A 15009-nucleotide genomic window follows, 5' to 3' on the forward strand; every position below is an offset into this window, starting at 1 on the left:
TCGCTCATTATCAACCACCGAATTAATGTGTCGTCATAAGCAGCTATGACATACATTTTTACATTATATCTGGAACAAAACAAATTGATAGCTCATTGGATTCCTCCAGTATAAATATTCAGATTCTATTCTGACAATGCTAAGTTTCCATGTGTATGAAACAGACGCGGGTTCGATCCCGACCCTGAAACCTGTATATTTGGAGTTTACACGTTCTCCAAGTGGTCGTGTCGATTTTTGCTCCTGGTCCTCCGGTTTCGTCCCTCCACATTTAGAATCAATGTCACGCGTTTAGAGTATTTGCCTGCTGCTAGAAATGTCCACATGATGATCAGCCACTTCGTTGAGCTGTCAGTTGCGGCCAGGTCGCTTCTAAAAGAGAGCCACATAGCTGAGTGGGCCTTACCTGATAACATCAGAAATAATCATTGGTTTTTTACCCTTTTATCTGGCAATAAAACTGACACCTTTTTTACAAGGAGTCATGTTTGCATAGACCACAATACCTGCGGTCATAATGCAAACAAAAAACATAACTCTGATAATGTATGCACTGTCCTTGAAGTTGATTGGTCCACACCCAAAACAACTTTCCTTAGAGCCTAGTCTCACATGGGTTGGACCAGATGACGCCAAAAGGCGCACATTATCAGAGTTGTGTTTTTTGTTTGCATTATGACTGCAGGTATTGTGGTCTATGCAAACAAGACTCCTTGTAAAAAAAGGTGTCAGTTTTGTTGCCAGATAGAAGGGTAAAAAAACAATCATCATATTTTTTACTGGCAAATGAGGTTCCAATAGAATATCAAAAATAGTTTAGTTTTTAGCAGTTTTTCCACTTTAGTTGTACGCCAAGGAGCCTCGCTCACCGTGCCGGTACTGGCTGCACACGAGCGGCAGGTCCACCTGGTGGCTGATGAGGCGGTAGAGCTGCAGAGATTCGCGCAGCGCTCGCTCGCGCTCCGCGCCGCCCAGCTGCTGCCTCGACTTCTGCAGCAGCTCGTTGGCCTGCGTCGCGACGACAGTCACACGGATCTCGTTACATCGTTTTCACACTCGGCGCGCAAACATTTACATTTGTAATATATGCCCGTAACTTACTCTTCCCAAGCCTCGAGTAGGCCAAACACCCTCTAGAGTGCTCCATCTTCGAGTAGAGGCACTTTCAGCAGCAGCGGGTGCGAGCAAAGCAATTGCAGGGCTGCTCCTTCACCCATTTTTTACCATGGTAAACGTCTCACGAGCGCATCAGAATAACGTACATGCGTTTAGAGTATTTGGCTGCTATAAATCTCCACGAAATAAACCACTTTGTTGAGCTATAATTTGTGACCAGATCCCTTACCTGGCTAAATAAGCAATAAATTTTGATTTAAAGCTTTTGTGACTGCAGGGATTCATCTTCTTGGTTCTTTCGGTAAAGTCACGTAGATGATTATTTTATGTTTTATTTTTATTATTTTATTACTTCCCTTCTACGTGACTTTACCGAAAGAACCAAGAAGATAAATAAACAATAGTTTAGTTTATAGTTTAGTTTGCACTTTTTTGACAACGGGCACAACCTTCGGATGCGTCTTACTTTGCCAGAGCATCGAAGAATCTGTAAAATACGGTACGTGACTACCAGCGGGTTCAGGAGCCTCACAAATCTCTACGCAATCCACCAACCCTCGCCCGCTGGATCGCGGGGTCATGCATCACCACCGCTGTCATCGCCGCCGCCGCCACGCGGCTCCGTCCGGAGAGCGCCCGATGACGACGCCGCTCGCACCTTGGAGCAGGTGACGTCATCGACGCTGTAGAGCAGGGGGCAGGCGGCACGCAGGTGCTGGCTGATGGAGTCGGTGGAGGCCAAGTCGCCAATGTAGCGGTTGATGAGCGCCGTGATGAGGCCGCCAGTGACGGCGTCGCCCCGCAGCACCAGCTCCTGCAGGCTCATGGCCTTCAGGGTGTCGCGTATGTCCTGCACGCACACACACGGGCGAGTGTGTGCGCTCCCAAGAACTGGCTTGGTGAGATCATAAAACAATAACAAATATCCTCCGTTGTAGCCTTGTACAGGTTCGTGAAGGAAGCGCTGTTTAGTGATCACCAATTGGGTAGTGTGATCAGCACCACTCCCGGCCACCTTCGTCTCTCCAGCGCCATGCAGCGAGTAAATAAACATCTTGTACAGACTGGACATTGTACTCATTTAAGGATGAGTCGCCCGTACGGGAGAGGCCCAGCACTGGTAAAAATATTAGTCATTGAAGTTGGTCGCGAGTGGGAATCGAACTCAAGTCGCCAGGTTCGCAGCGTGGTGCGCGAACCACTGTGCCACCACTCGTGAGCCTCTCACACTCCGTTAAGGGGTTCTTAATTGTCAGGTTACAAAGACAAAGATTCCCCCCCGTATAGCCTTAACAGACTGTTAGGGTAAGTGCTTTTAGCGAGCACCAATGAAGGCCGGCACGGTGGCACACGAGGGGGTGGGTAGCCAGTACCATTCCCGGCCGCCTTTGTCTCTCCAGTGGCGATGTTTATATATCACACCAGGTACTCATTTGAGGTCAAGTCCACCTAGGGGAGGCCCAGGATCGGTTTAGATAATCGTCACTGGTGGTGGTGGTGGCCGTGAATCAAACTCGGATCGCCGGGTTCGTTACGCAGCGCGTTAACCGCTGCACTAGACATTAAACCAGCAGCATCACTGAGGTCCATGATTCAAGCTGGATATGTTCTGTTCCTCAAGCGGCTCTTCATAGCTTGCTCAGACACAAGCAGCGAATTTGCTACTTCACGACTTTACTTAATTAAATAGTCAAATTATCCACTAAAAAAATAAACAAATCGAACTCCCCCTACGACACGAACGTCTTTACGTCGGCGACTGCTTGGGGAAAAAAAAGCCGAGACCCGGTTTCGCGCTCTCGGCACTCATCAGCGCTCCTCGCTAGACCACGTCGTTAAACGACTGGCCGCCAGCAACAGACGCTCACCGGCGGCAGAGCGGCGGTGAGGATGGACAGGCCGTGCTCGCATAGCAGCTTCCAGAGCGCCAGCGTCTGGATGACGTGGTGCACCAGCGAGCCCATCTGCTGCAGGGAAGCTCGCTCGTGTGCCTGGGCCTCCGCTAGGAGGGGAGGGGGGGTTTGGGAGGGTGGGAGGAGGGTTGGTTGGGTGGGGCGGGTAAAACGGTGCGATATACGATTGTGAGCAAAGAACATTTTACCCTCGGTACGTTCCGATTCACTTTGACCGAAACACAATCGACAATGTGTGGTAATGGCAGCTTCGGGATGCCTTCATCCAGCAGCGGACTGAACATGGCAAATGATGATAACCGTGAAGAAGTTACGATCAATAACACATTATATTTCTTTGTCAGGGAAATCTTCACCCTCACCGTTGTACTTGCGCTGCATCTCCTGCTGCAGGTGCTGCCCTCCACCACCGTCCACCCGGGGGTATCCCAGCAGCCTCTGGGGCACGGCCGATGATGTGGCGAAACCACTGAGCACGCACAAGACAAAGACCCCCCATATAGCTCTGTTAGGGCAAGTGCTGTTAGCGAGCACCTATGAAGGCCGGCATGGGACACAAGGGGGTGGGTGGCCAACACGACGCCAAACCGCCTTTGTCTTCCCAGTGACAATGACTTTACACACTGTACCAGGTGCTCATTTAAGGGTGAGTTCGACCTAGGGGAGGCCCAAGATCGGTTGAAATAATCGTCAAAGGTGTTGGCCGTGAGCGGGAATCGAACTCCAGTCGCCAGGTTCGTACCACAACATGCTAACCGCTACATAACCGCACACACACAAGTACACACACAAACACACACACATATAAGTGGGTTCGAACAAACCTACGTTAAGAAGCAGATATATAAACCAATTGACAAGCTGGTCCCTCCTGGCCACCACGACTTGTGCTGCTCAAGCCCAATTAACCATGGCGGCGAGATATTAACTATCTCGCCTTGTATACAGGAGGTCGTGGGTGGGTTTGATCCCGACCCTGACGCCTGCTGTATATTTGAAGTTTACGTGTCTCCCTTCCCGTGGTCGCGAGTATTTTTCCCTCCAGATTCAGACACATGCATTTAGAGTAATTCGCCTGCTCCAAATTTCCACGTGATGATTAGCGACTTCATTGAGCTATCATTTGCGGCCAGGTCGCTTCTGAAAAAGATCAATATCTATAGCTGAGGGGGCCTTAACTGGTTAAATAAAATATCAGTCAACCAATTGCGGCGGTAAATGCTGGGCGGAGTAAACACTCGCATCGACGACAACCGATTAGCACGGTTGGGCTACGAGCAGTGCGAAACAAAGTTCAATGTACGGACGCACGCACACACTACATGCGCGTAAAAACTTAAACCTCACCATTGCATACCTGGCAACCCATACGGTTTACCCGCATTCTTGTACTGGGAAATTGAGTTCAGGTCCATATGGCGTACAGCCGTTTCAATATGGGAAAAAAATATAGTCGTTTTTTTGCGTTTCTCCCTTGTGATGGGACTTTGTAGGATAAACGCTGAGATTTATAGGAGCACGGGGTGACCAATCAGGTCTGAATTGGTCTGTAACAAGGTAGAGCACTGATAAGGGGTTGACAGGAATGCCACTGCTGCCAACCACACCTGGTCAGGGAGGGGCCTGCAAACTGCGCGTCCTTGTCCAGGAATTCAACGAGGCCCTCGAGCCGAGTGATCATGTCGTCCAGTTGCTCCACGGCCACGGCGCTGTCGAGCTGAGAAGGCAAATGAAAGCCGCTGTTAAGTTTGTGGTGGCTGGAGGTGGTTTAACATTATTTATTATTTCAACAGCAGGTGCAGGATATAGCACAGCACCTGGGTGGTGCACACAGCATGCAGACGACCAACAGCAACGTGCATAAAACACATTCCTGCTGCGGAGGGAGCTGGTAGGAACGTTGGGTTGCTCGGTCGATGGCCAGGGTCAACGGCGGCGTGGTGTATTCCGCAAATATGGCCGACTGAGGGCGGGCACAAGCTGGCGTGAGTAGGTTAAACGTTGAGTTTTATAAGGGCACCACGGGGTGACCAGCCCCTCCCCACTCAGCCCCACCCCCCACCCAGCCCCACCCCGCCCCTCCCTCCCCACCCAGCCCCTCCCCACCCTCCCTCACCACCCAGCCCCATCCCGCCCCTCCCTCCCCTCTCCACCCAGCCCCACCCCTCCCATTTTTGGATGCACGACGGACGGACGGACACAATAATCCCCTGTGGGCTGGTGGAACCAGGTGGTTCGTACCAGTATAAACCAAGAAAAGACAAGGGTGTGAGAGAAGAGAAACTGAAAGGAAATGTGCGTTGCATTTTATTACTTGCGTTTACTCTACCAGGGTGGGGGTGGGGGCGCTCCTGCATGCAAACAGCCCCTCCCATGACGCGTGCAAAGGCACCGAAGCAAAACACTCACAGTGATGAGCTGCCGGTTGCCCTCCTTAATCGTATGCTCAAGAACCACGTTCCCGTCCCAGAAGTTGCTGCAACGAGAAATGAGGTTGGGATGGTCGGACAAGGTTGGAGCAGGGACGTGGGGTTACAGCGTGATTTGTTGGCGCTGTCCTGGCTGCCTCGGCCGCCCATGGGTTTCGTCGTCGTTGAAGTTGATGCTGGGTTCCAATACCTTCATTCCACGCTGTGCTGTGGAGTTGCTGTCTTAATGACCGCACATTACAATGATGGTTAATGATAACAATCACGGTGATGACTACGACTATGATAACGATGATGGCAAACAACAATGACCACGATCATCGTGATGGGGGAAATGAATATAAACACGATAGCACGGTTGGATACGTACGGCACGAAAGAAGTTCAACATACATTGATAACGATTGTGATGATGACAATGGCAATAATCGTAAAAATTATTATCACGATGTCAATGATGGCAATAATGACAATAATGACGACGACGACAACGATGACGACGCATCGTGGTGGATCATGACCCTGCGAGCAGGCCCGCTCCCCCTCACCTGAGGATGCGAGCGAGGTAGAGACACACCCCGTCGTGCCGGCCCGAGAACACCACCTCCGGGCCGAGCCCAGCACCAGCCGCGTCCGTCCCGGGCGCAGCGAGGCCGGCCTGCTGAGGGCTCAACACTGACGAGAAAGAAATGCGCGCGGTGGGAGAGGCGGTGACGGGGAAGACAGGCAGTGTTAACACATCAGTTTTACAACTACTTCTTGTGTTTTACACACGGCATCGGGTATTCATTTAGGCTGAGCCGACCTAGCAGAGGCCCAGGACCAGTTGAAATATTCATCACCGGGTTGCCGGGTGTGTAGGGCAATGTCCCTCATAAAACCAGAATGGGAACAGCACGCGAGCGGGTGGTGTGCCCGGGGCTACACTCGGCCACCTTATTCCGTGACCTTTCCGTGAAGCAGAGGTCGCAAACGGGTTTTGATTCCTTACCCGTACCCGGCCGCACCAGGGTCGCAAACGGGTACCCGATACCCAGCCGGGTATGGGTAGCCAGGTATCGGGTACCCGATTGCGACCTCTGGGATGAAGCCATGTTGCAGGCGCGGGTGGGTTGATTCTAGGAACTTGAATTGTGAGAAGAGAGAAGACGTTGGGAAATGAGTGACAAACGGTTACTCACCAGTGACTCACGGCCTACCCGTACCCGGCCGCACCAGGGTCGCAAACGGGTACCCGCACCCGGCCGTACCCGTACCCTACCCGTACGGGTATGGGTAGGGTACGGGTATCGGGTACCCGATTGCGACCTCTGGGATGAAGCCATGTTGCAGGCACGGGTGGGGTGATTCTAGGAACTTGAATTGTGAGAAGAGACAAGACGTTGGAAAATGAGTGACAAACGGTGACTCACCAGTGACTCACAGCCTACCCATACCCGGCCGCACCAGGGTCGCAAACGGGTACCCGTACCCGGCCGGGTACGGGTAGCCGGGTATCGGGTAGGGTACGGGTATCGGGTACCCGATTGCGACCTCTGCTGTGAAGTAGTTATTTTCCCATGCCTCATCCGTGATTTTTTACTAAATACAGTAATACCCCGGTGGTTTACATCGGGCATGAGCTCTGCAAAAGTGCCACGAATATCGAAACGACGTGTATCAAAGAAATTTCACGGGTAAAAGACGAACGATGAAATTAGTGTACTTATGCAATTTGAACTTGTATACCTTAATCTATTTTACGTATTTATATTTAGTGATTTGCTTACATTTCCTATTACTTCGCACTCGCATCGTGTTTTTATATTTGTTGTTGTTGTTGTAACATTCTGACTCGCCCCTACTGAAATATCTGTGGAAACAAGAGCTTCATATAGCTCATAGGATTCTGATTCTGACCTCCTGCAGGCGACCGCAGCATAGTGGAGCTTGCGACAGGACTACCGAAGTTCAGCATGGTCTCTGGGAGGCAGCATCACAAACCAGGGGGGGAAGGGAGAAGGGATAGTGGGGGGTTAGCACTGCGCTACGAACCCGGACACCCGAGTTCAATTCCTGGCCATGGCTAACGCCAGTGGCGAGTGACAACCGAACCAGTCCAGTGTGGTGAAACATGGTCAAACAACTCCCACATGACCAAAGGACATGTGGGAGGCATTCATCCAGCAGTGGATCAACAGAGGACTTCTACACGTACAAACGTGTGCATCTACAAAGCTGAGTGCACGGATGCTGGGGAGGAAGAGGGGGAGTTGTTTGTTTCTCACTCTGTGCCGAGGGGGTGAAGGAGGAACCCAGAGGGACCGCCTGAGGCAGCATGCCGGAGAAACGCATCTGGGCTTCTCCTCCGTACCTGAAGCACACACACACACACACACGTGTATATGCACGCAAAGGCAAATAAGCCCCCTATAGCCTGAACAGACTGTTGGGGCAAGTGCTGTTAACGGGTAGCACCTATGAAGGGCGGCACGGCACAAAAGGGGATGGGTGGCAAGTACCACGACTGGCCGCATTTGTCTCCCCAGTGGTGGTGTTTACACACCACACCAGGTACTCATTTGAGGCTGAGTCGAACTAGGGAAGGCAAATGACCGGTTCAAATAATCTTCACCGGTGTTGGCCGTGAGCGGGAATCGAACTCGGATCGCCAGGTTCGTAGCGCAACGAGCTAACCGCTACACTACTGATCCCCACATATATGCAAAGACAAAGACTCTCCCGTCTAGCCTTACGAGACTGTTGGGGCAAGTGCTGTTAGCGAGCACCTATGAAGGCCCGGCACGGCTCACGAGTGGGTGGGTGGCCAACACCACACACTGACACATGTGCACACAAACACACAACACTTGCATGTGCACACATGCATATGAATATGCCCAAAGAACCCCTCTGTGTAGCCTTTAACAGACTGTTGTGGCACCTATTAAGGTTGTAACGCAAGGTTGTGACACACGCATCTCCTATGTGTGGGAGACACACACATATACACACCCTCCGCATGCGGGGCGCACGTACCTGTAGAAAGCTCGAGCCGCCCACATCGACACCTCGGAATCGTGCGCCGCCCGTGAACAAGCGAGAATCAGACAGGTGGCACACGCCTGGTCCTCCTGCACATGCCCAGTGTGCCACACGCCACCGTCAGTACACCGAGTGTCACACACGCCACAGTCAGTACACCGAGTGTCACGCCACGGTCAGTACACCGAGTGTGCCACACGCCACAGTCAGTACACCGAGTGTCACGCCACGGTCAGTACACCGGGTGTGACACACGCCACACAGCTGGGGAACTAAACAGGCAAGAGGCGGACATCCTCGCAGCAGCGGCTTTAGGCTAGCCGTCGAACAAAGACAGTCGCCGCCTCCGCTTCTGTGGCCGTCTGGAACGCTCTTTTTATATTTGGAAGCGACCGGAGCTATGCACTTTCAAATCGAGAATGAAAACTCATTTCTTTAGAAGTGTTTTTTGTGTTTAGTTTGTTGTCCTTCCACGGCTGGCTACGTACGGTGCAAAAGAAGCTCAACATACATAGAGGCGAGCCCGGGAGTTGGCAACCAAAATAATAAGAGCAACCATTTTTTTCGAATTTGAAAAAAAATAAATCCCTCAATATTTCAAGAGCCGCAATGCATGTGAATACGAGACGATGGTCTTCCTTAATAAATAACGTCAATATGCAGTCCTTAGAGAGCCGGAGGTTGCCAACCCCTTGGGCTAGACAAACACAACACAAAACAAACGAGGCGGCAAGTACTGAACAAGGCAGCACAAAAGAGATGAGAAATAATCCATTCCCGAATCAAACCAAGACCCTCACAAATGGTGACGATTCATCGAATCACAGGCAAAGAGGGCAAATTGTTACGCGCCTAGTCATAGTGAATGCAAGGTTATTGGGTCAGGGGTCAGGGGTCGGGGGGGACGTACGTGGTGCAGCTGGAAGAAGCGCTGCAGGTCGTCGCTCTCGCCACCGGCGGCGCTCACCAGGAGATGTCGCAGTTGCTCAACGGGCCGCAGCTTCTGGAAAAGGTAGCTTCCCTGCAGTCAGCACGGATGGAGGATGGGACGGGGGTATAATGAGCATGATAATTAGCAACAACAATCACCAAGAGCATCATCAATTATCACTACCACAACCAAAAACGTTAACATCGTCGCAATCGTCGACGTCACCCTTGTTAGAATCGGAGGCTGCATCATCACCATAATTACCGATATAATCACTATTATCACCATCATCACCACCATCATCATCACAATCATAATCAATGTTCACATCATCACCAAAACACAACCTTTATCACCATCATCACCACAACCATAATCATTTTTGCCATCATGACCACCATCATCATCATCACCATCACCACCAACACCACCGTCATGATCATCGTCACAATCTCAGCAGGGTTGGCCAGGTGCACGGGTGGCTTCCCACCTGTGCAGAGAGAAGGATGAAGCGTGGTGGCGGCGTGGCGTGTTGAACCGCGACGGCCGGAGGTTCGGTGTGCGGCACGCGGTCCCCGTTTAGCGGCGTGATGCCACGGGCAGGGCGGGCGCCACCCACACACTCCAGCGCCCAAGCACGCACCTCCGCACCCATCGTCACCTGCACGGCACAGCAGCAGCAGCAACAACACCGAGTATAACACAGTTACACGGACACACAAGCCGCACCACAACAAACCACAGCAAGCACAGGTTGCACACAGACATAAGCGTGTCAACACAGCGGACGCTAAGTATGAACACGAAACACAGACCACATCACACCACAACAACATTATTGCACACACACTCATCACAACACACCATAACCATCTTCTTGGTTCTTTCGGTAAATTCACGTAGAAGGGAAGTAATAAAATAATAAAAATAAAACATAATAAAATAATATAATAATATAATAAATTATTTTATTATGTTTTATTTTTATTATTTTATTACTTCCCTTCTCCGTGACTTTACCGAAAGAACCAAGAAGATGAATCCCTGCAGTCACGAAAGCTTTAAATCGAAATTTACACCATAACCAGTGAAAACGAGCTACACATACACTACCACCATGAGCCATCCACAGCACAATACACCACAAAACACAGCTCCATTACAACATACCGTACACAACACATCGTACGCCACAAACCACGAGCATTTGCTAAAATCGGGATTTTGGCCTAAGTTTCAAATACGATAACCTCATCCTCAAGTCATGATGCAGGCAAAGGGTGGGGGGGGGGCTATGAGCAGTAGACAAAGCCTAAATCAGAAAGAGCGAGGAGGCCACTCACTGTGTTAGCTCGGCCAGTGTGGCTGAGTGGGCATGGCCATGTGACGTACGTATGTACGTTAAACTTCTTTCGCACCGTATGTAGCCAACCGTGCTAATTGGAGGTGCAAACGAAGGCCAACAAAACTAAACTGACAGAGTGAAGGGTCTTTCCAGCTCACCATGTGTCCTGGTTGAGCCTTCCTCGCGGTGGCGAGATGTTATCTGCTACGCCTGTTATGCAGGAGGTCGTGGGTTCAATCCCGACCCTGAGCCTGCTGCATATTTAGAGTCTGCATGTTGTCTCTCCCTGCGGTCACGTGGATTTTTCTCCGTGTCCTCTAGTATTTCCCCTCCAAATTTAGAACAAACATGCGTTCAGAGTATTTTTGGCCGCGTGACGATAAGCCACTTCGTTGGAGCTATCATTTGTGGCGGCAAGGTCGCTTCTGAAAAAGAGCTCCATATAGCTCAGCGGGGGCTAACCTGCTAAAATAAAACATGGCTTAATAGTTTCTTGTTTGTTTATAATACCTGCGACTCCATAAGTTGTCCACGGAACGGGTAGGAGGCGTTGTCGATGCACCACAGCGTGTCGTTGTCTTCACTCTCCGCAGCCGCCAGTAGCAGTGTGCCTGCCCAGCACACAAAGATTCCCCCCGTTGTAGCCTCTAACAGACTGCTGGGGCAAGTGTTGTTAGCAAGCAGTAAAGGCTTTGAAGGCCGGCACACGTGGAGGGGTAGGGTTGGCCAGCATCAGGCCCGGCCACCTTTGTCTCCCGAGTTGCAAATGTTTAACACACCGCACCAGGTATTTATTTAGGCTGAGCCGACCTAGCCGAGGCACAGTTTAAATATTCATCACTGATGCTGGCTGGGAGCAGGAATCGAACTCGGGTTGTCGGGTGCGTAGCACAATGTACCTCGTAAAACCAGAATGGGAACAGCACACGAGCGTGTGGTGTGCTCGGGGCTACGTTCGGCCGCCTTATCCGTGAAGTACTTATTTTCCCGCTCCTCATCCGTGAATTTTTACTAAATACAGTAATACGTGTTTTAAGTCAGGCATGGGTTCTTCAACAGTGCGACGAATATCGAAACGACGTGCATCAACGGCATTTGAAGGGTAAGGTGGAGACGGAGGCTGAGAGGTGACAGATACGTGTAAGGACGGACAATGCTGTCAGCGATGTAAGCGCGGGGTTGAGGCGACGATAATCGGGTATTGGTACTAATAAAAAAATTAACTAAACTATTTTTTATTTTACGAGGTAAGGCCCACTGAGCAATTTTTCAGAAGCGACCCGACCACAAATTATAGTCCAACGAAGTGGCTTATCATATGGAAATTTAGTCCAGCCAAATATTCAAAACACACATTTCTAAATGTGGAGGAAAAAACCGAAGCACACATAACAATCCACGTGACCACGGGGAGAACGTGCAAACTCGGAATCGAACCCTCGACCTCCTGTATACCAGGCGAGATAGTTAACATCTCGCTTACCGTGGCGACTTAATTGCTAAACGACATAAAGGGGGGATGGGTAGACGCACACCGGGGTGATTACCGTGTGACCGTAGCCTTAACTACGAACCAACTCCTGGCCGCGTCCAAATCCATCCTCACCGCGGCTGTAGAGGGCTCTGTGGACGCGCGCCGGCCTCTGGGACACAGCGCTGGCGGAGAAACCCGGCGGGAGGCGAACGTGGACGAGCGACAGGCCGCTGGGCCGGTCCTGTGTCGCGTGGAATGGCCGCACGGCAAAGTAGAGGCGCACGCCTGGGGACAGATGTAACACCGAGACAAATTTACAACGATCTCCCGTACAGCCGTAGACTGTCCGTGCAAATGCTCTTGGCAAGCATCTATTAAGGCCGGTCTTCTTCTTTCATACGGCTGCTGATGTAGATGCAGAGCAACAACTACAACTTCAGATTTAGGTGGTCAAGCCAAATAACCGCCCCAGGAGCACTGGAGCGTATCGCTGTGATGTTTCCTTCGTATATTTATGGATCGGGCATTGAATTAAGGCCGGTAAGAGACACGGGGAAGGGATGGTATGGTCAGAACCAATCCCACAGTGCTTGTGTCTACACACCACGCCAGTTACTCGTTGAAGGCTGTATCAGCCTAGAAGCAGCGCAGAACTGACACAAATATTACTAAACCACTTATCTTGCCTTTTTTGCATTATTGATAATCGCATTCAAGAAATTAAGACTAGCTCTCTCTCACCTGAAGACGATTGCTTGTGCTGCGATCGAAAAGTCGTGATCTATTATTTTTATTCACGTGACTTGACCGAAAGACCCAAGAAAATAAGTTATGACCAGTTCACCAACCTCACATATCCGCAATGACCAGCAAGGAGTACAGTGAAAAAAGCCCCATGACCACAGTGTGTTAAGGCCTATATCTGGCACTAAAAAGACAATGGGCTGTAATAATGGGTTCCGATCGGTTCAATCGTTACAAAAACATGGATTCGCGTATCAATTCATTAATCGATTAACAATTAACAACCCTTCTCAAAAACACAATAAACTAAACTATTTTACCAGGAAAAGCCCACTGAGCTATGCATCTATTTTTCAGAATCGACCTGGCCACAAATGATAGCGCAGCCAAGTGGGCTTATCATCATGTGGAAATTCATCGCAGCCAAATACTCTAAACACATGACGATTCTAAATGTGGAGGGAAAAAAACCGAAAGACCCAGAGAAAAAGCCACGTGGCCGAGAGGAGAGAGAACAAGCAAACTCTAAATATACAACAGGCATTAGGGTTGTGATCGAACCCACGACCTCCTGTATACCAGGCAAGGTAGTTAACATGTCACCACCGCGGCGCCCCACAGCCAGTAATAACCGCGGTAATCCGTGCGCCGCTCCTCATGCAGTCTTGCGGCAGCCGCTTACCCGTGTGGGTGACGGCAAGCAGGTGGCAGTTGAGGGACTCGGACTTCTCGATGGCCGAGATGTGGATGATGGGTTTGAAGTTGGAACGGTCGACCGATCTGCAGAGCGACGCGGACATCGTGTCGTTAGCACACTAGTCCTCTTTCCTAGAACCTCAATGCGTCAATGCGCAGCAGCAGGTATGACAACTTTCTCCACACCAGTGTCGCCATTAAGTTCGCATGTGTCATTTTAACCCTTGGCTAGACAACATGTTCGTCAAGTCTTAGTCCGTGGATTGAATCGTTTTTAAATGCTGATCAACTGAACATTGGGCACAATGTTAATTCAGCGTTTATATTCATGCCGGCATGACACAGGAGAGAGCGGTGTGTGGCTAGCACCACTCCCAGCTGCCTTTATCTCCCCAGTACTGATAATTACACGGCGCACCAGGTACCAATTCTTAATGCCGAGCTGACTTCGGGGAGGCGCAGGATCAATTCAGATATGTATCACTAACGTAGGACGTGAGTGGGATTTGAACTTGGGTCTAATGGGGTCGTGGCTCAGCACGCTGACCGCTTGCTGAAGTGCCAGTTAAGGTGAAAGTACCAAACAGACAACCAATACCAATACCTGCCATTCGCCACTAAGTGGCGGTGAGTCACCACAGGTGCCTGTGCCAGGCCAGGTGCACTTTGAGGCCAGGTGAAGTGTCGAAGGCTCACTGACAGGTCACGGGACAGACCCAGGTGCCATGGGTTGACCGACTGTGATGACTGGAAGATGCACCAGCTGTGCCCCTACTTTGACACAGTAGTTGACACCAAGACAACAACACACACACGAACGCCAAACTCCACGCGACCCATCAACCCCTTCACACCTGGCAACGTGCGCGGCATTGTTGACTATGCTGCTGTGCGAGAGGCTGGCAACGCGCGTCATGCCGTGCCCATCGGCGCCCAGGTCGAACACCTGCAGGCAGCCGCGCTCCGTGCGTGTGTAGAGCACGTGCCGCGAGTCATCCACGGCGATCTGCACCACGGGGTCTGTGCACGTGTTGGGCATTTAGAGAAAATACAAACGCGTGCGTGCATGCCCGATTGCGCTTGTGCGCGAGTACGCCATAGTGTGCGGCAAGTGTGTGCGTGTGTATGTATGCGCTCATGCGTGTGGAACAGTGTGCTGTGAACTGCTGTGTGTAGGAAGGAATGTTAGTGTTTGGGACCCAGTGTGTGCGTGGAGTAATGTGTGTACGTGTCGAGACCACTGCATGAGTGTGTACAGATGCCGTGTATGTGGGACTGTTGTATATGTGTGTGTGTGGCCAAAGTGAATGTGTGAATAAGTATAAACCAAAGGTGGA

General features: G+C 50.8%; 1 protein-coding gene across 3 annotated transcripts in view; it reads right to left on the reverse strand.

Annotated features, from left to right (window-relative positions):
* NUP155 (nucleoporin 155) overlaps window positions 1-15009 on the reverse strand; it is a 35985-nt gene that overhangs the window by 12562 nt on the left and 8414 nt on the right. For 2 of the 3 annotated variants that reach the window (XM_061557881.1, XM_061557883.1), the window contains exons 9-24: window positions 14527-14692; window positions 13659-13756; window positions 12365-12517; window positions 11269-11369; window positions 9904-10074; window positions 9393-9503; window positions 8477-8571; window positions 7726-7811; window positions 7358-7420; window positions 6007-6133; window positions 5439-5505; window positions 4637-4746; window positions 3392-3498; window positions 2985-3118; window positions 1775-1966; window positions 870-1008 (exon numbers count right to left, since the gene is read on the reverse strand). In XM_061557881.1, the coding sequence (XP_061413865.1) occupies window positions 870-1008; window positions 1775-1966; window positions 2985-3118; window positions 3392-3498; window positions 4637-4746; window positions 5439-5505; window positions 6007-6133; window positions 7358-7420; window positions 7726-7811; window positions 8477-8571; window positions 9393-9503; window positions 9904-10074; window positions 11269-11369; window positions 12365-12517; window positions 13659-13756; window positions 14527-14692 (1920 nt within the window). The remainder of the gene's footprint in view (window positions 1-869; window positions 1009-1774; window positions 1967-2984; window positions 3119-3391; window positions 3499-4636; window positions 4747-5438; window positions 5506-6006; window positions 6134-7357; window positions 7421-7725; window positions 7812-8476; window positions 8572-9392; window positions 9504-9903; window positions 10075-11268; window positions 11370-12364; window positions 12518-13658; window positions 13757-14526; window positions 14693-15009) is intronic. The other variant, XM_061557884.1, reaches the window with a different exon arrangement.

The sequence above is a fragment of the Lethenteron reissneri genome, chromosome 24, assembly GCF_015708825.2.
Source record: "Lethenteron reissneri isolate LAM-NWPU_2019-01 chromosome 24, ASM1570882v1, whole genome shotgun sequence".
Taxonomy (NCBI): domain Eukaryota; kingdom Metazoa; phylum Chordata; class Hyperoartia; order Petromyzontiformes; family Petromyzontidae; genus Lethenteron; species Lethenteron reissneri.